The 18365-nt window shown below is 34.8% G+C and overlaps 1 protein-coding gene across 5 annotated transcripts in view; it reads left to right on the top strand.

The window, feature by feature from the left end:
- The window catches only part of Macrod2 (mono-ADP ribosylhydrolase 2), a 1801573-nt gene that overhangs the window by 361370 nt on the left and 1421838 nt on the right, over positions 1 to 18365 (top strand). For all 5 annotated transcript variants that reach the window (XM_070006718.1, XM_070006720.1, XM_070006719.1 and 2 more), the window contains exon 4: positions 14497 to 14526. In XM_070006718.1, the coding sequence (XP_069862819.1) occupies positions 14497 to 14526 (30 nt within the window). The remainder of the gene's footprint in view (positions 1 to 14496; positions 14527 to 18365) is intronic.

Below are 18365 nucleotides of genomic sequence, written 5' to 3'. Positions count from 1 at the left end.
CAGCTTTTTGGTGTTAACTAGAGATTAACATTCTCACAATCCTTAGATTCAGCCCACAGAGTAGCTAGAATTATAGGCATGAGCCACTGACACTAGGCAAAATATGCTTGTGAGTGCCTTAATTAGTTACCTTTTTTAATCCTCACAATTCTGTGTTTGGAAATAATTTACTGATGGAGGCACTGGGTCAAAAGAGACATCATAATTCCTGTCATGCAGGTATGGATAAGAATAAAGTTGAATATTTCAGTTTTCTTCAGACAAAGATGAGAGAATTAGACCAATTCAGATTTCACGGTTCATCTTTAGTTCACTCACTTTTCATTCCTCATTAACATAGTAAGTGAGACATTGTTCATTGAGTATGTCCAGTAAGGCAGTGGAAGAATCATTACCAATTGACTATGGGTAGAATCAGTGAGATGAGGGTGATGGCATAATTGAGATTATCTATCTCTCTGGAACAGAGAGTAAATAGAAGATAGAGACAAACAATGAGAGTTTAAGTCATAATAGCCCTTCAGTGGCTTCTCACATTCTGAGTTTAGGTATGGGATAGGGATTATTATCATTAGACTCTTGGCTGTTACAAGGACCTGGATGGTAGTATTAATGAAATAGAATGGGTTAAAATGTGCAGGAGGGATGAAGTAAACAGGGAGATTCAAGATTCCAGGGAGTTTACTTGAAACATAGAAAAGTTGGGATGGAAGAATAGCTTGTAATGACTCCTTGTACAGTAGGTATGTTTTGTCTTCTTGCTGGTTAATTGGAGAATAGAGTCCTGAATTTCTTTCCCTGGGCTGACTTTGAACCAAGATCCTTGCATCTCAGTTTCCTGAGTACCTATGATTGTAAGTATGAGTCACTGGAACTTGTATTAAATGCCTTGTAAACAGTCATTGTGCAAAGCCAGTTTGGGCAAAAAGTTAGTGATATGTTTCAAGCTGAGTGTGGTGAGGTGGGAGGCTGGGAGGTGGATTGAAGTCTGAAGACAGCCAGGGGAGAAGAAAGGCTAGACCCTATCCTGAAAAATAACTAATGCAAAAAGAGGCCTTGGAGAGAAGTGACAGAGCCTCTACCTAACATATACCATGTTTCAGCTCTAAAACTCCTGAAATCAAATGATCTTAAGCATAAGGTTTGATGCTGGTATTTAAATATTAGATATGTTTATTGTACTATGATATATGTCTGAAATATATTTATAACTATCTGTTTTAACATACCTGTTTTACTTAGCAATTTTTATTCCATTTACCCAGTCTCATAGTGCCTACTTAACAAAAAATTAAAAAACAGTCAATGATTTTTTTTGTAAGCAACAAAAACTGGGACATAGAGTTTAGAATGCCTGCCCCAAATTCTATTGCTAACTTCTGGTATAATTAGAGAGTAATATTAAACCTTTCCTTGGCAAGACACGAAATCCATTGATTTTTAAAACACCACATACAATCCTTTGTTTGTTGTTCCACTTTATCAATGATATTTGGATGTCTCAGAGTGACTTAGAAATGTAACTATTTTAGGAAATACTATGTACTTATCTTGTGAGATTTATTAAATAGTAATAATTTTTGAAAAACTGTAGTGTTCAGTAATCAGCTTCTCACCAATGATAATACTTTTGTCTGGGATTAATATCAGTGTTTTTCAATGTACCAGAATAAAACTAATCTCTATTATGGAATACCCAGCTGGCCTGGACTGTAAGAGCAAAAGTAATTGCATTTTTTAATATCCATAAGATACAAATTATACTTGTCTTTTGTATATAGAACAAAGAGAGAGTTTTATTTTTTTGGGGGGGGTCTGGTCATGGGGCCTAAACTCTGGGCCTGGCCGCTGTCCCTCAGCTCTTCAGCTCAAGGCTAGCGCTCTACCACTTGAGCCACAGTGCCACTTCCGGCTTTTTTCTGTTTGCTTATGTGGTACTGAGGAATCGAACCCAGAGCCTCAGGCATGCAAGGCAAGCGCTCTACCACTGAGCCACCTTCCCAGCCCCCAAAGAGAGACTTTTAAAATAAATTATTAACTTCAAAATTAATGAAGTTATATCTTTTCCTGTTTCAGATTAGGTGATTTTTTGATGCTTATGGTTGATATAAATGTAACTTATTTATCATATCTAAAAAATGTAATATTTTATTAGATATATATAGAAGGCAATCATTATGTGAAAGAAATTACTAGATATATGTAATTTAGAAAATTATTATTGGTTATATTACATTATGGGAAAGATTTATTACTTGGTAGCCCTGGCTGCTAATATTTTAATAGATATATAATAATAAATGTAAATGTATAATGGTAGTATAATAAATATATACTTAGCATTTATTTATTTCCATTTTGTACATTTCACTGTTAGCATATAACATTTTACCATAAATTCCCAAAAGTTAGAGGAAAATATTTTGACAATTCTTACTGAAAAGAAATGGCAAATGTTTGAGAAAATAAACATGCCTACTTTGATTTTAAATATTATGCAAATGTACATGTGAAGAAACATCACATTACCTACTTGCATATACAATTTTATGAACCAGCTTTTCATTTAATTGAGAAAAGCAAAATAGTCTTAATTTAGCCAGATTGAAATTTACTTGATGAAAGCTGAACTTTAAGGTACTTGTTATTATTGTTTTGATAAATTTAAATTTAGCTCAATCTTAAGCATTAATTATTAAGGAAATATATTCTCTTATTGGTAGTGATGTTTATCTATATATCTATGTTTATGTTTGTAATCATATAGGTATCTATTTCATATGACCTAAACTCATAATGAGAGTTTTCATCTTTTTATATGTTGACCTATGACTAATGTTATAAGAATGGTAAATTTAATTTTTCAAAGACATTTATCCTCATAGATTATTTCAGATTCTAAAATATCTAAATTCATGATTATTTTAATGATGTTAAGTGACATGGGGGAAAATAACTAAAATGATTAATTTTTTATAGTTTTAACTGTTGTCATATCTGTAAATGCTGTGTGGTGTGGCAATTTTAATTGGATATAAGGCTACTGATGCTACCTTTAACACTGGCATTATTTGGATATATTATTTTGTAGACATTGGATAGCCATCCGTTTTGAAATAATTTGGGAAAAATGAAAATGTTCCTTAAGGAACTATCCACACCCAGATTTTGAATGGAAGTGCTTAAACATTGAGTGAATACTTACTTTGGGTAACTTTAGTTTTGCAATATGCAGCCTCAATTTCCCTGCTTGTTATAGGAAAAGTAAAATTCTTATTGTACATGATTGTTGGAGGATGGAAAATATACAGATGAAATCTTTTTTTTTTTTTTTTTTTTTTGTCGGTCGTGGGGCTTGAACTCTGGGCCTGGGCGCTGTCCCTCAGCTCTTCAGCTCAAGGCGAGCGCTCTACCACTTGAGCTACAGCGCCACTTCCGGTTTTCTGGTGATTTATTGGAGATAGGAGTCTCACGGTCTCTCCTGCCCGGGCTGGCTTTGAACCACGATCCTCAGATCTCAGCCTCCTGAGTAGCTAGGATTACAGGCGTGAGCCACCAGCGCCCGGCTCAGATGAAATCTTTTTGGCTTATTTGTTGGTTGATTTTTGTTTGAGACATGGTCTTGCTCTGTAGCCCAGGCTAGCCTCAGACTTCCAATCATTCTGCCTCTGTCTCCTGAGTTACATGCATTACAGGTATGCACCAACACACACAGCTCCCAGATCAACTCCTAGAAATTTTGCAATAAATAATAGTTGCTAAGAAATTTGTCATCATAGTGCATTTATACATTTCCTTTTTGGCTGTGATAACAGGCATATTTTCTACCTTGATAAGCTGACAAAAATGTGTGTCAGCTTGTTCACTTGGCTTGGTGACTCAGAGAGCATGACTTTTGGATGAATCATATAAAGATCATTTTAAATTTTTCATAAGTTGGCCATCTCCACAAGCCAAATTTGATATAAATAATTAGATCAGACCTGCATGCTGACCCAAATATTACAGTAAGGTTAATGAGCAAGGATGAGTGATTGGGTTAGCTCTTCTATGACCCAACATACTTGAACCAACTAGATGGAGAATACTAACGTAAAGTGATATGGTTAGATTGGACAATGAAAAAGATGGAGACATATTCTCTTGGCTTTTAAAGTAGAATTGGCACCCCTAGAGAATATCTTCACATACTTTAGTACTAAGGAGTATATAGAAACAGCAACATGAATTATGTATCTCCTAATCTATAGTCGTATTTGCTGAGGTGATAGTCATTTATGGGGCAGGTTAAATGATGTGAATTTGGGAATAACATTTCATCCCTTCAAATACTGGCACCAGTGCTTTGATCTTGTTCCTGTTAGTCAACATTTCTGCTTTAAAAAAATTATGAAGTAGGATTGTAAACCATACTTATCTTACTATTTTTTCGGGCAAGGGCTCAATGGTTTAGTCTCATGCCTAGCATCTAATAGCAATTCCAAAAGCACAAGCTATTTTTATTTTCATTAGGGTTAAAGATATAAATTAGTTTGAATAATTATCTAATGATTGCTTCCAACCATTACATTTCATCTTTCTCCAGCCTTCTGCTGCTCTGGCTGTATAAAAGCTGTGGACTCCTAGCAGAATGACTGGTCCATATGAAATGTATGAAATCAGAATTATCCTGGGAACAAGATAGCCTTGAAATACTTTGTGTTTTTTAAATAGTCTAAGTTTTAAAAAATTAATATCTTCTGAAATTCTTTAACCTTAAGCTTCTGAAGTAAAGCTTAAATGCATGATGAATTTAATCAGAAAATAGTGGAAACTTCATTGCTTTAATCATTGTAGCCAAATTTTGTTTGAAATTCAAACCTAATAGTTTGTATGTAGTAAACAAGAGAAAATAATTAAGGAGGCTCACTATTACTGGAGATGCCTTTATTATTTTTGTTTTTAAAATAGACTTAAAATTTATTTTTGAAGGTTGTCAAAAATTTGGATTTCTTATCTTTTCAAGTACAATTGAAAAGTTTTCATATATGTGTGTATGTATTTAAATCAGAAACAATCCAAAGTACTAAAACTTTACATGTCAAAATTTTTTGACTTAGACTAATCATTGGAATTAAAGCTCCTAAGTGCATACCTGGAAGCACCCTTAACCTTCTTTGCTTAAATTGTTTCTTAGATAAAAATTTTTTAATATTAATATTTTTTCACAAGCTGGCCTCAGACCTTGATCCTTTTACCTATGTAGCTTGATCACAGTGTTCACACCACACCCAACTTATTGATTGAGGTGGAAGTTGTACTTGGGCCTGAAACCATGATCCTAATACTTGTCCTCTAAGTGGCTGGAATTATAGGCATGATTCCAGTCAACATATACATTTCATATCCAACCAACATATACAATTTAATATATATATTTCATAAAGATGTGTATACTTTGTTACTCATACACATTTAAACAATTTATTTTGTAGGATAGAAACACTAATATGTAGACACACATAATTGGTTTTACTACAGCATTATCCATATCTAATGGCAAAACTAGAAACAACCTAAGAACTCTTAAATAATAATAAGGATAATTGCCCTCAAACTCTGAAATGTTACAGTGTTAGAATTATGAAATAAGTGAGAAAAATATATTGTAGGGCAGACAGTTGCATTCTTGTCATCATTCCCAGGAGCCTCAATATGTATATATTCACTTATGAACATGGGGAGAGGTGTGGATGGGAATGACAGGTTAAAAGAGTCAGAACCAGGTGCCAGTGGCTCGCTATTATAATCCTGAAGTAATGTCTGTCAGACTCTTATCTACAAAATAACCTCCAAAAAGCAGAGCTGGAAGTATGAGTCAAGTTGTCAAACCCAAGCTGAACAAACAAGCTAAGTAAGCATGGGTTCCTGACTTCAAACCCTAGTACAGACAAAAAAAAATGTGAACACATTATTACCAATTAAAGTATCCCTCTCTCCTGTCCCCCAAACTTGCCTTTTCTTCTCTTTCTCTCTCTCATTACCTGTCTTCTGTTCAATCCTCTATTGTGTATTTAGCAACTAGTCAGTACCTACTCTGTGCCAAGAATCATACATAGCACTGTTGATGCCAATGAACAGACTCAGTTTTCATGAATTTTACAGTTTAATAATTGTTCTCAAGGGAGCCATCCAATGCATTTTCCTGAGCCCCAAATCCTTTTTCTTTGAGGTTCTTTGCATCTTAATTTTCTTGTCTATTAACTATGATTGAGAATTATTCTTTTTGCTTATTTGTTTAAATTACAGTGTAATCTAAAATAAATCTTTGCAAAACTCTTCTAGCTATTTCATTGTTGAGAGTAATGAAGAATCTGTAATATAAGGAAGATGAAACACAGGAACCATGTTAAATAGGTTACTTTTTCAAAGGCACTGACTGATTTTATTGAAACGAATTATCCGGCCTCCTTAAGAAGTGTGTATCTAAGAGCATGTTCAGACTTATGTTTTAATCAGGCTAAAAGTGTATCATATTCCTTCAGATAAGCATGCCTTCCATCTTTCTAATTGAAAATTGGTTTGTATTCAAAACCTTTCTTGTCAGACAAGTTAAAACTGCTGTTCAAGCTTCATGTATCATCACAACTATGAAGCTAATATACATTTGCATTTATTTTCCTCCTATTTAGGCATGCCTGTTCACTCTTTGGAAAGCCCCAGATCTGGTTACCTAGGTAAACTCATTTTGTAACTGAGCCAGTATCACATCATTATCACAATTAAAATTGATCCTGAATATTCTGTTAAGATGGACGATACTGGCGTGGAGGACCTCCTGTTGATTTTTCTGATATTGTGTAAGGTACATGGCATTATGGCCCTTTAAGAACTGCCTGCTAGTGCTTTAATTACCTTTTATAATTATCTTAGGTGATCTTTCATAGAAGGGCATTTAATAGAGCCCAAGGCTGCTGTGCTCTGTAATCATATTTTGATATGGTTTCTAGTAATATATATTTGTATATACATACATACATATGTAGATATTTACAAATTAAGAACTGGTATTAAAACTAGGAGTTGATGGCTTGTGCCTATAACGCACTCAGGCTATGAATATCTGAGAATTGTAATTCGAAGCTAGGTTGGGCAAAGAAATCTGAGAGTGTCTTATTTCCAATTAATCAGCAAAAAGCTGGAACCTTAGGTGTGGCTCAAGAAGTAAAGAGCTAGCTATGAGCACAAAAAGCCAAATGAGAGCCTGAGACTTTGAGTACAAGGCCTAGTAGCAGAAAAAGAGAGAGAGAGAGATACAGAGAGAGAGAGAGAGAGAGAGAGAGAGAGAGAGAGAGAGAGAGAGAGAGAGAGAGAGAGAGAGACAGACAGACAGACAGACAGACAGACAGACAGACAGACAGAGACAGACAGACAGACAGACAGACAGAGAAAGAATTATGAAACCAGGCATCCAACTTAGAACTGTGGTTCTAAGAACACCTAGTTCTGATCCTAGGCCAGTTACTGAACATTGCAGGCAGATCTAGCTCCTCCCTTGTACATCAAACACAGTAATTCGGTTTTGTTCTATTTGTTAATAACCCAAAGTAACTCTTCCAATTCCTGATGCCTTTTCACTTACTTATCAACAGTAGGAGACATTGTGTTCTATTTTTGGCTTCATGGTGAGTCACAGCTCCTGGGATAATCAATGGTTTCTTTGAATTCTGCTCTAAGTATGCAATGTAAAGTATTAATCACATGTTTATACCTGCTTTCTACACGTGAAACACTTAAACCTGTTCTTAATATTCTCTGTCAGTTTTATAAGAAATTGTACTGATACCCTGTTGCCCAAAACCTCTGGCATTCTATTGATTTTTTTTAGAAGGTGTAAATCTAGAAAAGCACTGACAAAGGACTGCTGCCACACTGATGGCTGGATTTATCTTTGCAGATTGTATTTCCATAGCTGTCAGTTGAAATAGTTCTTCTCTACATAAAGCGGCTCCAGAGTCAAGCACGTGCTTGGGATTTTTACTTAGACTTGTTAACACTTCTTACTTGGAGTTTCAAAGCATATAGGGAATACAAGATGTGCTGTGTAAAAGGGTGATATTTTAGTTTTTGTATCTTTGGGGATAACCTGTTGTGAATGAAATTGGTGTTTTAAGTAAAACTGGGAAGGCTGTTGTCAACAATAATTTTGACATCTCTTGTGTTCTATTGTAATAAGAAAGCAGAATAGGTAAACGGAACTAGGTGGTCAGAATTCTGTTAACATGAAAACAAGTATAATTTTCTTTATGTTGAAAATAGCAAACGAAAATCCTGAACAAATAGTTTAAAGACCAGTCTCCTAGACCGTTGCTTGTTTGAAAAGGTAGTCTTGGGTGAGGTGGAAATGAATTGGGATAACAAATAATTATCTTTGCAATAGTCAAGCCAGACGCTGGTGGCTCACACCTGTTATCCTAGGAGGCTGAGATCTGAGGATTGTGGTACAAGCCAGCCCAGGCAGGAAAGTCCATGAGACTCTCTTATCTCCAATAAACCACCAGAAAAATGGAAGTAGTGCTGTGGCTCAAGTGGAAAGCACTAACCTTGAGTTGAAGCGCTAAGGGACAGCGCCCAGGCCCAGAGTTCAAGCCTCACAAGTGACAAAAAAAAAAAAAAAAAAAAGAAAGAAAAGAAAAGAAATTAATTAGTTAGTAGAATAAAAACATTTCAAAAACTTATCATGTTAGTTTGGCTCATATAAGAGCTATTAGAAATGTTAAGAATAAAAATTGGCACATTTAGTTTAGCTGTTCAGCTTTTTAAAAGGCTTTTCCATAGAATTTCATTGCATCAACAACAGTCAATCCTGAGAGAAGTCAGCTGACCTAGAGATTGGAACACATGAATGGGGGCTGCCATTGTAGCATTTCCTAGCCCACTCTGGTCATGACCAGCATTGTGTTTTTGCCAGGGGGTGTAGATGTATGTAGATTTATGCTTCAGGCTCTTTCCCACATTAGAAGCTCTTTTAATTAATGAATCAGACTAGTATAAAACCTGTTTGCTGTTCCCTACTGATTCTGCATTTTTTTTTTTTTTTTTTTTTTTTTTGGTGGTTGTGGGGCTTGAACTCTGGGCCTGGGTGCTGTCCCTCAGCTCTTCAGCTCAAGGCGAGCGCTCTACCACTTGAGCTACAGCGCCACTTCCGGTTTTCTGGTGGTTTATTGGAGATAGGAGTCTCATGGTCTCTCCTGCCCGGGCTGGCTTTGAACCGCGATCCTCAGATCTCAACCTCCTGAGTAGCTAGGATTACAGGCGTGAGCCACCGGCGCCCGGCTGATTCTGCATTTTTTTGATGAGAGATGATAAATAATATCTTTAAAGATGTGTTGTAAAAATCACCAAATTGTTTAGTAAAGCAAATTAAAATAAAGGGTTTAAGCCAGGTGCTGGTGGCTCATGTCTGTAATCCTGAGCTCTGGAGGCTGAGATCTGAGTACTGTTATTTAAAGCCAGCCAGAACACCAAAGCCCATGAGACCTTATTTCCATTTATTCACCAACAAGCCAGAAATGGAGCTGTGGCTCAAGAGTAGAATGCCATTCTTGAGTTAAAAAGGTAAGGGACAATGTCCAGACCCTGATTTGAAGTCCTAGTACTAGCACCAATACAATATAACAAAATAAAATGTGCATGACTACTATTTCAATATTCCTCCAGTATTTATATATAGACAAGAACAAATTTTGAGACCTTAGGAGACAAGGTGTTTCAGGTATCTCAGACATTGCGGCTTTGCTTGGTATTACTATTAATATTAAAACTAGCTATGTGTGATTCTAGTAATGTGTGATTATGTATCATATATAATAATATTTTTATTATTAGAATCATAAAGTTGATTATCTTCTTTGGTATTTTATTTTTAGTTTAATTTTTTCATAATGCTATTATAAAGGAAATATGTACATAGAAGATAACTTAAAGGCTGGGAAGGTGGCTCAGTGGTAGAGTGCTTGCCTTGCGTGCATGAGGCCCTGGGTTCGATTCCTCAGTACCACATAAGCAAAAAGAAAAAAGCCGGAAGTTGCGCTGTGGCTCAAGTGGTACAGCACTAGCCTTGAGCTGAAGAGCTGAGGGACAGCGCTCAGGCCCAGAGTTCAGGCCCCACGACTGGACCCCCCCACAAAAAAATAACTTGAGATTTTTAATAGAAAAATTATTATAGTATTCTATTTGTATTTTGAGAAATGTAAAATTATATATTATTGACAGCTGCCATGGTTACTTTTCACTTAGGCAAATTATTCCAAGGAAGAGATACCTAGGACATATTTAGTTTATTTGTTCTAGTATATTAAATGTGAATTTATGCCTATAGATATTAAAACTTCAAAGCATTTACGTTGAATTCAATGGAAGAAACAATTCTCATAAAGTTTAAAAATTTTTAATAACTAGTTTTTGGTATTAGAAATAAATTCTCCATATTTACCAGCATAAAATTAATCTCAGATAGCATTGTTTCCTATTTCAATATTTTCCTTCTGTAAGTGAAACTGTTCATCTTATTGAGTGAAGCTATTTGATGGAGGGAAAGGTTACAAAACAGAGATTCATTAAGTTGTGATGGATTCTTTTAATTTTCCAGTTGTTCAATCTTTAAAGTAATTATTTTAACTTGACTCTTCTCCTCCTTCCCTGCTAATAAAAGAGGCATTTCATAGAGATATGAATCCAGTGTTGGTTATTAAGCATGCTTACAGAAGAGATTTTTTAAATGTTATTTTAGAGGCATCATATTTATCATCATCAAAGTTTTTTTTTTTAATTTCTCCTTTTCTTCTTGTCTGAAACTCTAGGACAAACACAAAGCAAGTTCATTATTCCTTTTAGCAAGAAATTTGATAGGAATATAAGTATAGTAAGTATATTTCATACTTTTTTTTTTGTGGATCATGGGGCTTGAACTCTGGGCTTAGGCGCTGTCCCTGCACTCTTCAGCTCAAGGCGAGTGCCCTACCTCTTGAGCCATACGCCACTTCCAGTTTTCTAGTGGTTTATTGGAAATAAGAGTCTCATGGACTTTCCTGCCCTGGGCTGGTTTTGAACCGCAATCCTCAGATCTCAGCCTCCTAAGTAGCTAGGATTACAGGTGTGAGTCACTGGCACCCAGCCATTTCATACATTTTAATCACAGCATTTCAAGCAAATTTCAAGAATTTTTAATAGAATAAATAGATTTTATAGAACAAGTAGGGTTCAATTCTTTCCTTGCATTTCAGCAAGTATCTCTTGTGCTGAAAAATAATTGACTTGATTTATAATTATCTTACTATTAGAAAGCATGTTATTGGGAGCTTACTAGATGCTGATCAAACTAAGTTCAGCCCTTGACCTCAACGAACTTCCTATCTAATTGGAATATATGTCAATTTATTACAAGTAATAAAGTAGGAATTAAATGACTTAATATTAGACACACAGTAATATTTTCATTTTCTTATGAAGGAAGAAATACTAATCCACCAGATCACTAAGTGTTAGATAATCATCAAACAAATACGAATTCACTTTGCCTATTTCGATCACCTTTTCTGAGAAAACTGCTTTGATATTTATGTTACAGATACAATTATCTAGATACAAATGCATATTTGACGTAAGACTGACTTGATGATAGGCCAGGTCTGGAATTCTGCTTCTTATACCTACTCCCACTTATCCACCCACATATATTGGACAAGTGCCTGTTTAAACAGATGGGCCTTGGGCTGTGCTGTCTAAACAGTAAACCTCTATATTTATTGAGCAAAATACTGGATGAAAATAGAGTATATTGTGTTATTGTGCCCCTGGGCATGATACTTTGAGTGAGAAGCTACTATTTATTATTGCCTTTGTTTGTTGTTGGGAATATTTTTTTCATTATGAATGAATATGTGAAAATTGAAAGACAACAGATGGAGTCTCAGGGACATGGAAAACCCATAGACAAGAAAGCAGTTCTCTGTCAAATATGAAAATAAAAAATCAGCAGGTGTGGGAAATACCATGTGGTTTTATAAATGCATGGAGCTCAGATTTTTAGAAGTGTTTGGATTAGCCAAAGATACATGGGTTGACCAAAAAATTTCTCTCAATCACCAAAAGTTATGAGAAAAATTAGAATTTTCAGTATCTGTCTTTAGGCTTCTGTATCAAGTTACCTGTTGAATCATCAGAAGGCTTAATTTGGGGGCATGTTAAGTTTGGGTTAAATATTTATGCATATTTTTATTATAAACTCTGAGAGATCTGGAGACTCAAGTAGTAGGGTAGCAGGTGATTTTATGACATCAGAGTTGAATTTTCTTTCTGATTGATTGGTGGCACTGCTGCTCTGCTCATTTCTTTGAAGGAAGCACTGAGCAGGGAACATGAGAAGCAATTAAAGAGCTCTGTAGTTTGAATATTACATGAGATCAGATTTGATGCTGTAATATTGACATATTGAAAAAAACTTCCAAGGGCATTTGCTCTCCATGCATTTTTATGATATTCTTTTTAATGTTGTAATAATCAGCAAACTGTCATATATTTAACCTAATGGAGCCATGAATATGGGCATTTGTTCTTAAAATGATCCATTATTTATTTGATCGAATCTTTAGCTCTGATATTTGCTCCTCTTAAATTATGGCAATACATGGCCCAAGGAAGGCACACAAAAATTTGAGTAAAAGACCTTCACTCCTTTTACTTGATTTATTTACTCTTTTGTTAATTAACTTTATTCTGCACAAATCAGAGATCTCTGTTACTACATACTTTGCTAATACTGCTGCAGGTTTCTCTTTATATAAATTATTGTAAAGATACTGTACAGAGGGGTTACAGTTACATGAGCAAGGTAATGAGTCCATTTCCTATCAAGTGTTGTTACTTCCCATTTTGTTTTTCCCCTACCATCCTTTCCTCCCCACCTCCTCAAATCCTCCTCCTTCGCCTCCCCTCCCTTAAAGTTGTAAAATTCATTTTCAACAAAGTTTCTTGTATATTTCATTGTTACAATGGGTCATCCTGTATCTTTATTTAGCATTTTGTTATTTCCCCTCCCCTCCCCAAATTAGAAAAATGTATATATAAGATGCTCGACACCAGAATCAAATACAGTGACAACAGGGGTTATATCATGGGGAAAGAACATACAACGAAACAAAAAAAAATCACATAGTACATTATAAGAGCATTAACAAGAACAGAAAGAAAGATAAAATCTCTTGTGTCCCATCTTGGGGTTCATTTTGCTTAACATCAGCTTATATGGTCATATGCACATAGCTTTTGACCTCTTCTGCTTATCCTAGACATATACTAGTTATTGCTGCAGGATTTTCTAAGTGTCATAAAATAATATATACTGAGATACATAAGAATTTTGTGGAATAAAGCTCAGCAAAGTATATATTGACTTCCATTTTCTGCTTATTTAAATAAATATCATGTTGTTTAACACTTGCACGATAACATATTATCAAAAATTTGCCGTAGATTCTTCAGAAAATTTGATTTCTTAAATGAAGTCCAAATGGAATTTTCTTATTCTTATAAGGCTTCTATGAATATATGGGCTACATTATATATAAATAAGAATGTTTAATACTTATTTCTTTGCCCCAAATAAAAAGACAATACAAAAAATAAGAAACCTGTTACTATTTAAGCTTGAGTTATCTTATTGCAAAATATTTCCAGATAGTTTGATGGTATTTAATTTAGATTATCACTATATTTTCCTGTTATGTTCTTTGAAATCCAACATTACCTAAATAATATTTTTCTATCTCTACTGGATAAAATGGAACACTCAGAAGATTAAATTAGATATAGAGGGAGAATAAAACAATCTCTCATGTGTGCACACACACGCACGTGAGCACATGCAAACACACACAGAATAAATTTTACAGCCTCCATGTATTTGTATATTTCCTGTAGTCTCTTGTTATTGACTTCTAGTTTTATTCTATGTGATCTGATAAAATACAAAAAATCATTTCAATTGTATTGTGTTCATTAAGATGAGTTATATACTAAGAAGTCATCTATTTTGTAGAAAGTGAGATATTCTATAACTATTGGGTGTAATATTCTATAGTTGTCTGTTAAGTTCACTTAATCTATTTAATTCTGATTTTGTTGCTGTTTTTTATATCTTTTGTCTATATGACCTCCTGTGTTGGCTACAGTAAGGTATTAAAGGCACTCACTATTTGTAAAAAAAAAAAAAAAAGAATCTCAATGCATCCTTAATTTTCTTAGAACAAAACATATGATAAAAGTACTGAAGGGAAAAGAAAAATAGTTAAATATCTTAATTTTCATGCTACCACAGATTGTAATAGAGGCTGTCATTATATGAAAAGACATTTTTTCTATCTGTGTTTATATGAGATGCATAATCATTACTAGTTATTTTCTTGCATTTCATATATTGTATAGATTATTCATTGTTTTTTCTTTTCTTTTAAACAGCAAATGCCAGTCTTCTTGGAGGAGGCGGTGGTAAGTCCTGACATTATTTACCTTAAATTACAGTTTTATTATACCATAAAATAATCAGTTTGAAGAAACTTATTCTTGTTGTGGCTATGAATTGCAAAAATAATTACATTCCAGGAAATAGTTATGATAGAAAGATCTTCAGTTTGTCTAAATAGTATTTTTCACTGCCTTAAAATATGTTCAATACTTTTTTTTCTTTTCAAACTCTGTATCTGTATGATTGGCATAAGATGCAGGAGCTCTGATCTATTGAGTTGAACATATATTTGGTAGGTGATAGTCACTTCCAAAAGGAATTCTGAAAATACATTTGTAGGTTATGTTTTTCTTTCCATAACATTTTATAGCCAGAGCACTTAATATAGCACCTACTTATTTGAAAAATGAAGATTTTAATATTGACACTTTTGGGGGAGTGTGGCTTGAGATGGAAGAGAAAGTGATCAAGGTGAGAAGGGAAATTTCTTTACTGTGAATCTTTCTAGTATAAATCGCATACCTGATTATATTGTCTTTGTAGGTTAGAAAGATGATTTTTTTTTTTTTGTGCCAGTCCTGTGGCTTGAACTCAGGGCCGGGGCACTGTTTCCTGTGCTTCTTTTGAGCCACAGTACCACTTGTGGCTTTTTCTGTTTATGTGGTGCTGAGGAATGGAACCCAGGGCTTCATGCGTTCTACGCAAGCACTCTACCACTGAGCCACATTCCTAGACCAGACCAATGCATTTGTAGGCCCTGGAATATAGTAGGGGATTAAAAATTACATAATAAATAAGGTTCTTAAAAAAAGTACAAGGTCCTAATGGGCATGAATAAGTTTGGCTCATCATTAGCTCTCTCTTTTCTTCTTTCCCTTACTGTCTTGTTTTTGTCTTCACTGTACACAACACACACACACACACACACACACACACACATCTCAAAGAAGTGGGACTGTGTAAAACTGTGCAGAACTGTGCAGAAGTTTTCATAACCTTAGAAGGTTTTAGTGACATTATTATTTAGAAATTAGAATTTTAATCATTGCTTCTCTATACTATCAATTGATTTTTCAGTAGGATCTTGGGAGCAGGGATAATAGAAAGAGTTTAAACTAGAAATTGCTCTTTTTTTGGGGGGGGGTCGGTCGTGGGGCTTGAACTCTGGCTTGGGCGCTGTCCCTGTGCTCTTCAGCTCAAGGTGAGCGCTCTACCGCTTGAGCGACAGCGCCACTTCCTAGAAATTGCTCTTTATAGTATCCTATGTTCTACAACAAAGGGTGAAGGATTTGAAGTCAGACTTGTGTGAGCATCAGGAAAAATTTACCTTGTATCCTCTACCCTTTCCTTTAAAAATGGACTGATACTATCAACTTTAGGTGTTTGTTGTGAACATTTAACAAAAATACCTGCTATGCAATATAATAGTAGGGGATTAATAGATGTGTCTTTTCTTCTCTCTTAAATTATTTTATAAAATAATAAGCAAAATCTTCAGGATCTTTTATTAAAAAATAAGTAAAATCATGATTTTGCTTCTTGTCTCTTGTTTTTGTAGGAACTTAAAAGGAAATAATTCCTTTTGAAGGTGGATTTCAAGTAATTTTCCTCTCTAAGCTCCTCATAATTCACGAGGAAATTACTGTTAAAACAAATCGTCCATAGTGGTGATTTTCTTATAGGACAATATTAGTATTTTTAAGAAACCTGATTAATACTGTCACTACCATAAAGGAAGGTTTAAATTGAGACTGCATAGACACGTTAATCAAGTTATAAAAACAGACAAATTAGTTAAGACAATTAATTTATTGCTTTTGATTATTTTTAAAAAGTGACTTGACTAATTATGTTAGTTAAAAATCACTTAAGCTGCTTGTAATAAAAAAATGTAGGTTAAAAGACATTAAAACATAATTGCGTAAAAGAAGTCTAGAGATAGAGATCAGAATGATTGGTCATTAATTCTGTGGTGTCACCTGCTGCAGAGTTCTTACCATGGCATCCATCCATGGCATAATACTTTTACTTTTCTGTGGTTCCCTCCTATTGTATGCCTTCTACCTTAGAGCTTATGAGGGCTGCTGGCACTCTAGCCATCAAAAGATATAGTGCACGATAAGAGGAGTAGGAAAGGTAAAAAATTGTGGGTACCCCCTCTCTAAGGAGAGTCTGTTTTCCAAATTTCCCTGGAATACAAGAGTAACCTTGAACTTGAGCAAATATTTATTCCTGTCATAGTTTTTGTTTGTAGGAAGCAATATGCTCATTTAAAAAAATAAAGGAAAGGAAAGGAGAAGTTGGTGTTATGTTCACTAAGGAGAAAAGTCGGAGTGAAGGCTGAGAAACACAGCAGCCCTGATGCAGACCATGGTGATTGCTTTTAAGTGTCCCCCTGCTTTTTGTCTGTATATGTGCATAGTTGGTGTATGCAGAACTGGTTCCAGTGACTGGGTTGATCTGTGTAGTTCTTCTATCCTGTGTGAAGGGAGACATTATAGACTTTCAGCATGGTAAAACCTTCAGAAGTAGGCCACCTAGGTTTTCTGTTATCTGAAGTATATAATTTATTGCCCTCCTCCAGATGGCTGATTTTGCTAGCTTTGCCATAATTTCTAATTCCTGAATTCTAAAATTAGCAATTTAGTCCCAACATGAAGATACATTACAGGTATTTAAGATGGTTTGATTTCTCTCAGTAAAGTAAGTCATTGACAGGTTTAAATTCATGATATACTTCTAGAGCTGTTAAGAGTGTTCTGAAATACAAGTTTGGTTTTGGGAAAGCTACATTTAAAAATTAAATTTAAGGAATATTTTTATTTGTCTCTGCACCAGGTTTTTTAAATCATATGTATGTATGTATGTGTGTGTGTTTATTTTCATATATGCGGTATGGGCACTTGATTTTAGGACTTATGTACTCTACCAACTTGAGCCATGCACCTGATACTTTTTGCTTTATTTTATTTGTCAGCAAGGGCCTCATGCTTTTTCTTGGGGCTGGATCTGGGCTGCAATCCTTCTATTTCTACCTCCAATATATCTATATTGCTATGTCTGATTTGTTGTTGAAATTGGGGTCTCCTTAAGTTTCTGCCCTGGGTTGGCCTCAAACTATGTTCTTCCCATCTCTGCTTCACAAAGGGGGATAGATATGTGCTTATAGGTATATGCTACCAGACTCAGAATTTTGAACTTTGGATTCTAGGACAAATCTTTCTAGTCGTCTCAGTGATTTTTACGAAATAACAAGAAATAATCATCCAATAAGGAGTGCTTAAATTCGTGCAGTGCTCTTGGATGTAATCAACTTGTTCTATTGAATTAGATGAATATCACTTCAGGAATTCTACAGTGAATAATTCTATCATACAATTTGATCAAGAAAATTTGACACCACACACAAAAATAATAATTGAGCTTTAAGTGACATCTTCAGGTTCTCAGGGCTTTCTCTCAAGTTCTATATGTACTACCATACTTGATTGTGAAATCTAGACAAAACCCTATATATAAAACTGTATGATACATAAAAATTTTCACTTCATCATTCTCTTTTGAGTGTTACTATGCCAAGAAGTGTCTGGAAAGAATGGTCACTACTGTAATCTCAGTTCTGATTCTGAAGCACAAGAATTACTTGACATTGGTGCAAATATTTTATCTTTGGAATACAGATCAATTGTGTGTGTGTGTGTGTGTGTGTGTGTGTGTGTGTGTGTGTGTGTGTGTGTGTGTGTGTGTGTGTGTGTGTGTATGCAGTGATACAGGGCTTGAACTCAGGATTGTACACTCTCACGTTACTTTCTCATTCAAGATTGGCATCTATACTTGAGCCACACACACCTCCATTTCTGGC

Source organism: Dipodomys merriami, unplaced genomic scaffold (genome assembly GCF_024711535.1).
Source record: "Dipodomys merriami isolate MVZ:Mamm:240054 unplaced genomic scaffold, mDipMer1.0.p SCAF_7, whole genome shotgun sequence".
NCBI lineage: Eukaryota > Metazoa > Chordata > Mammalia > Rodentia > Heteromyidae > Dipodomys > Dipodomys merriami.
This window is presented reverse-complemented; position numbering and strand designations above follow the sequence as displayed.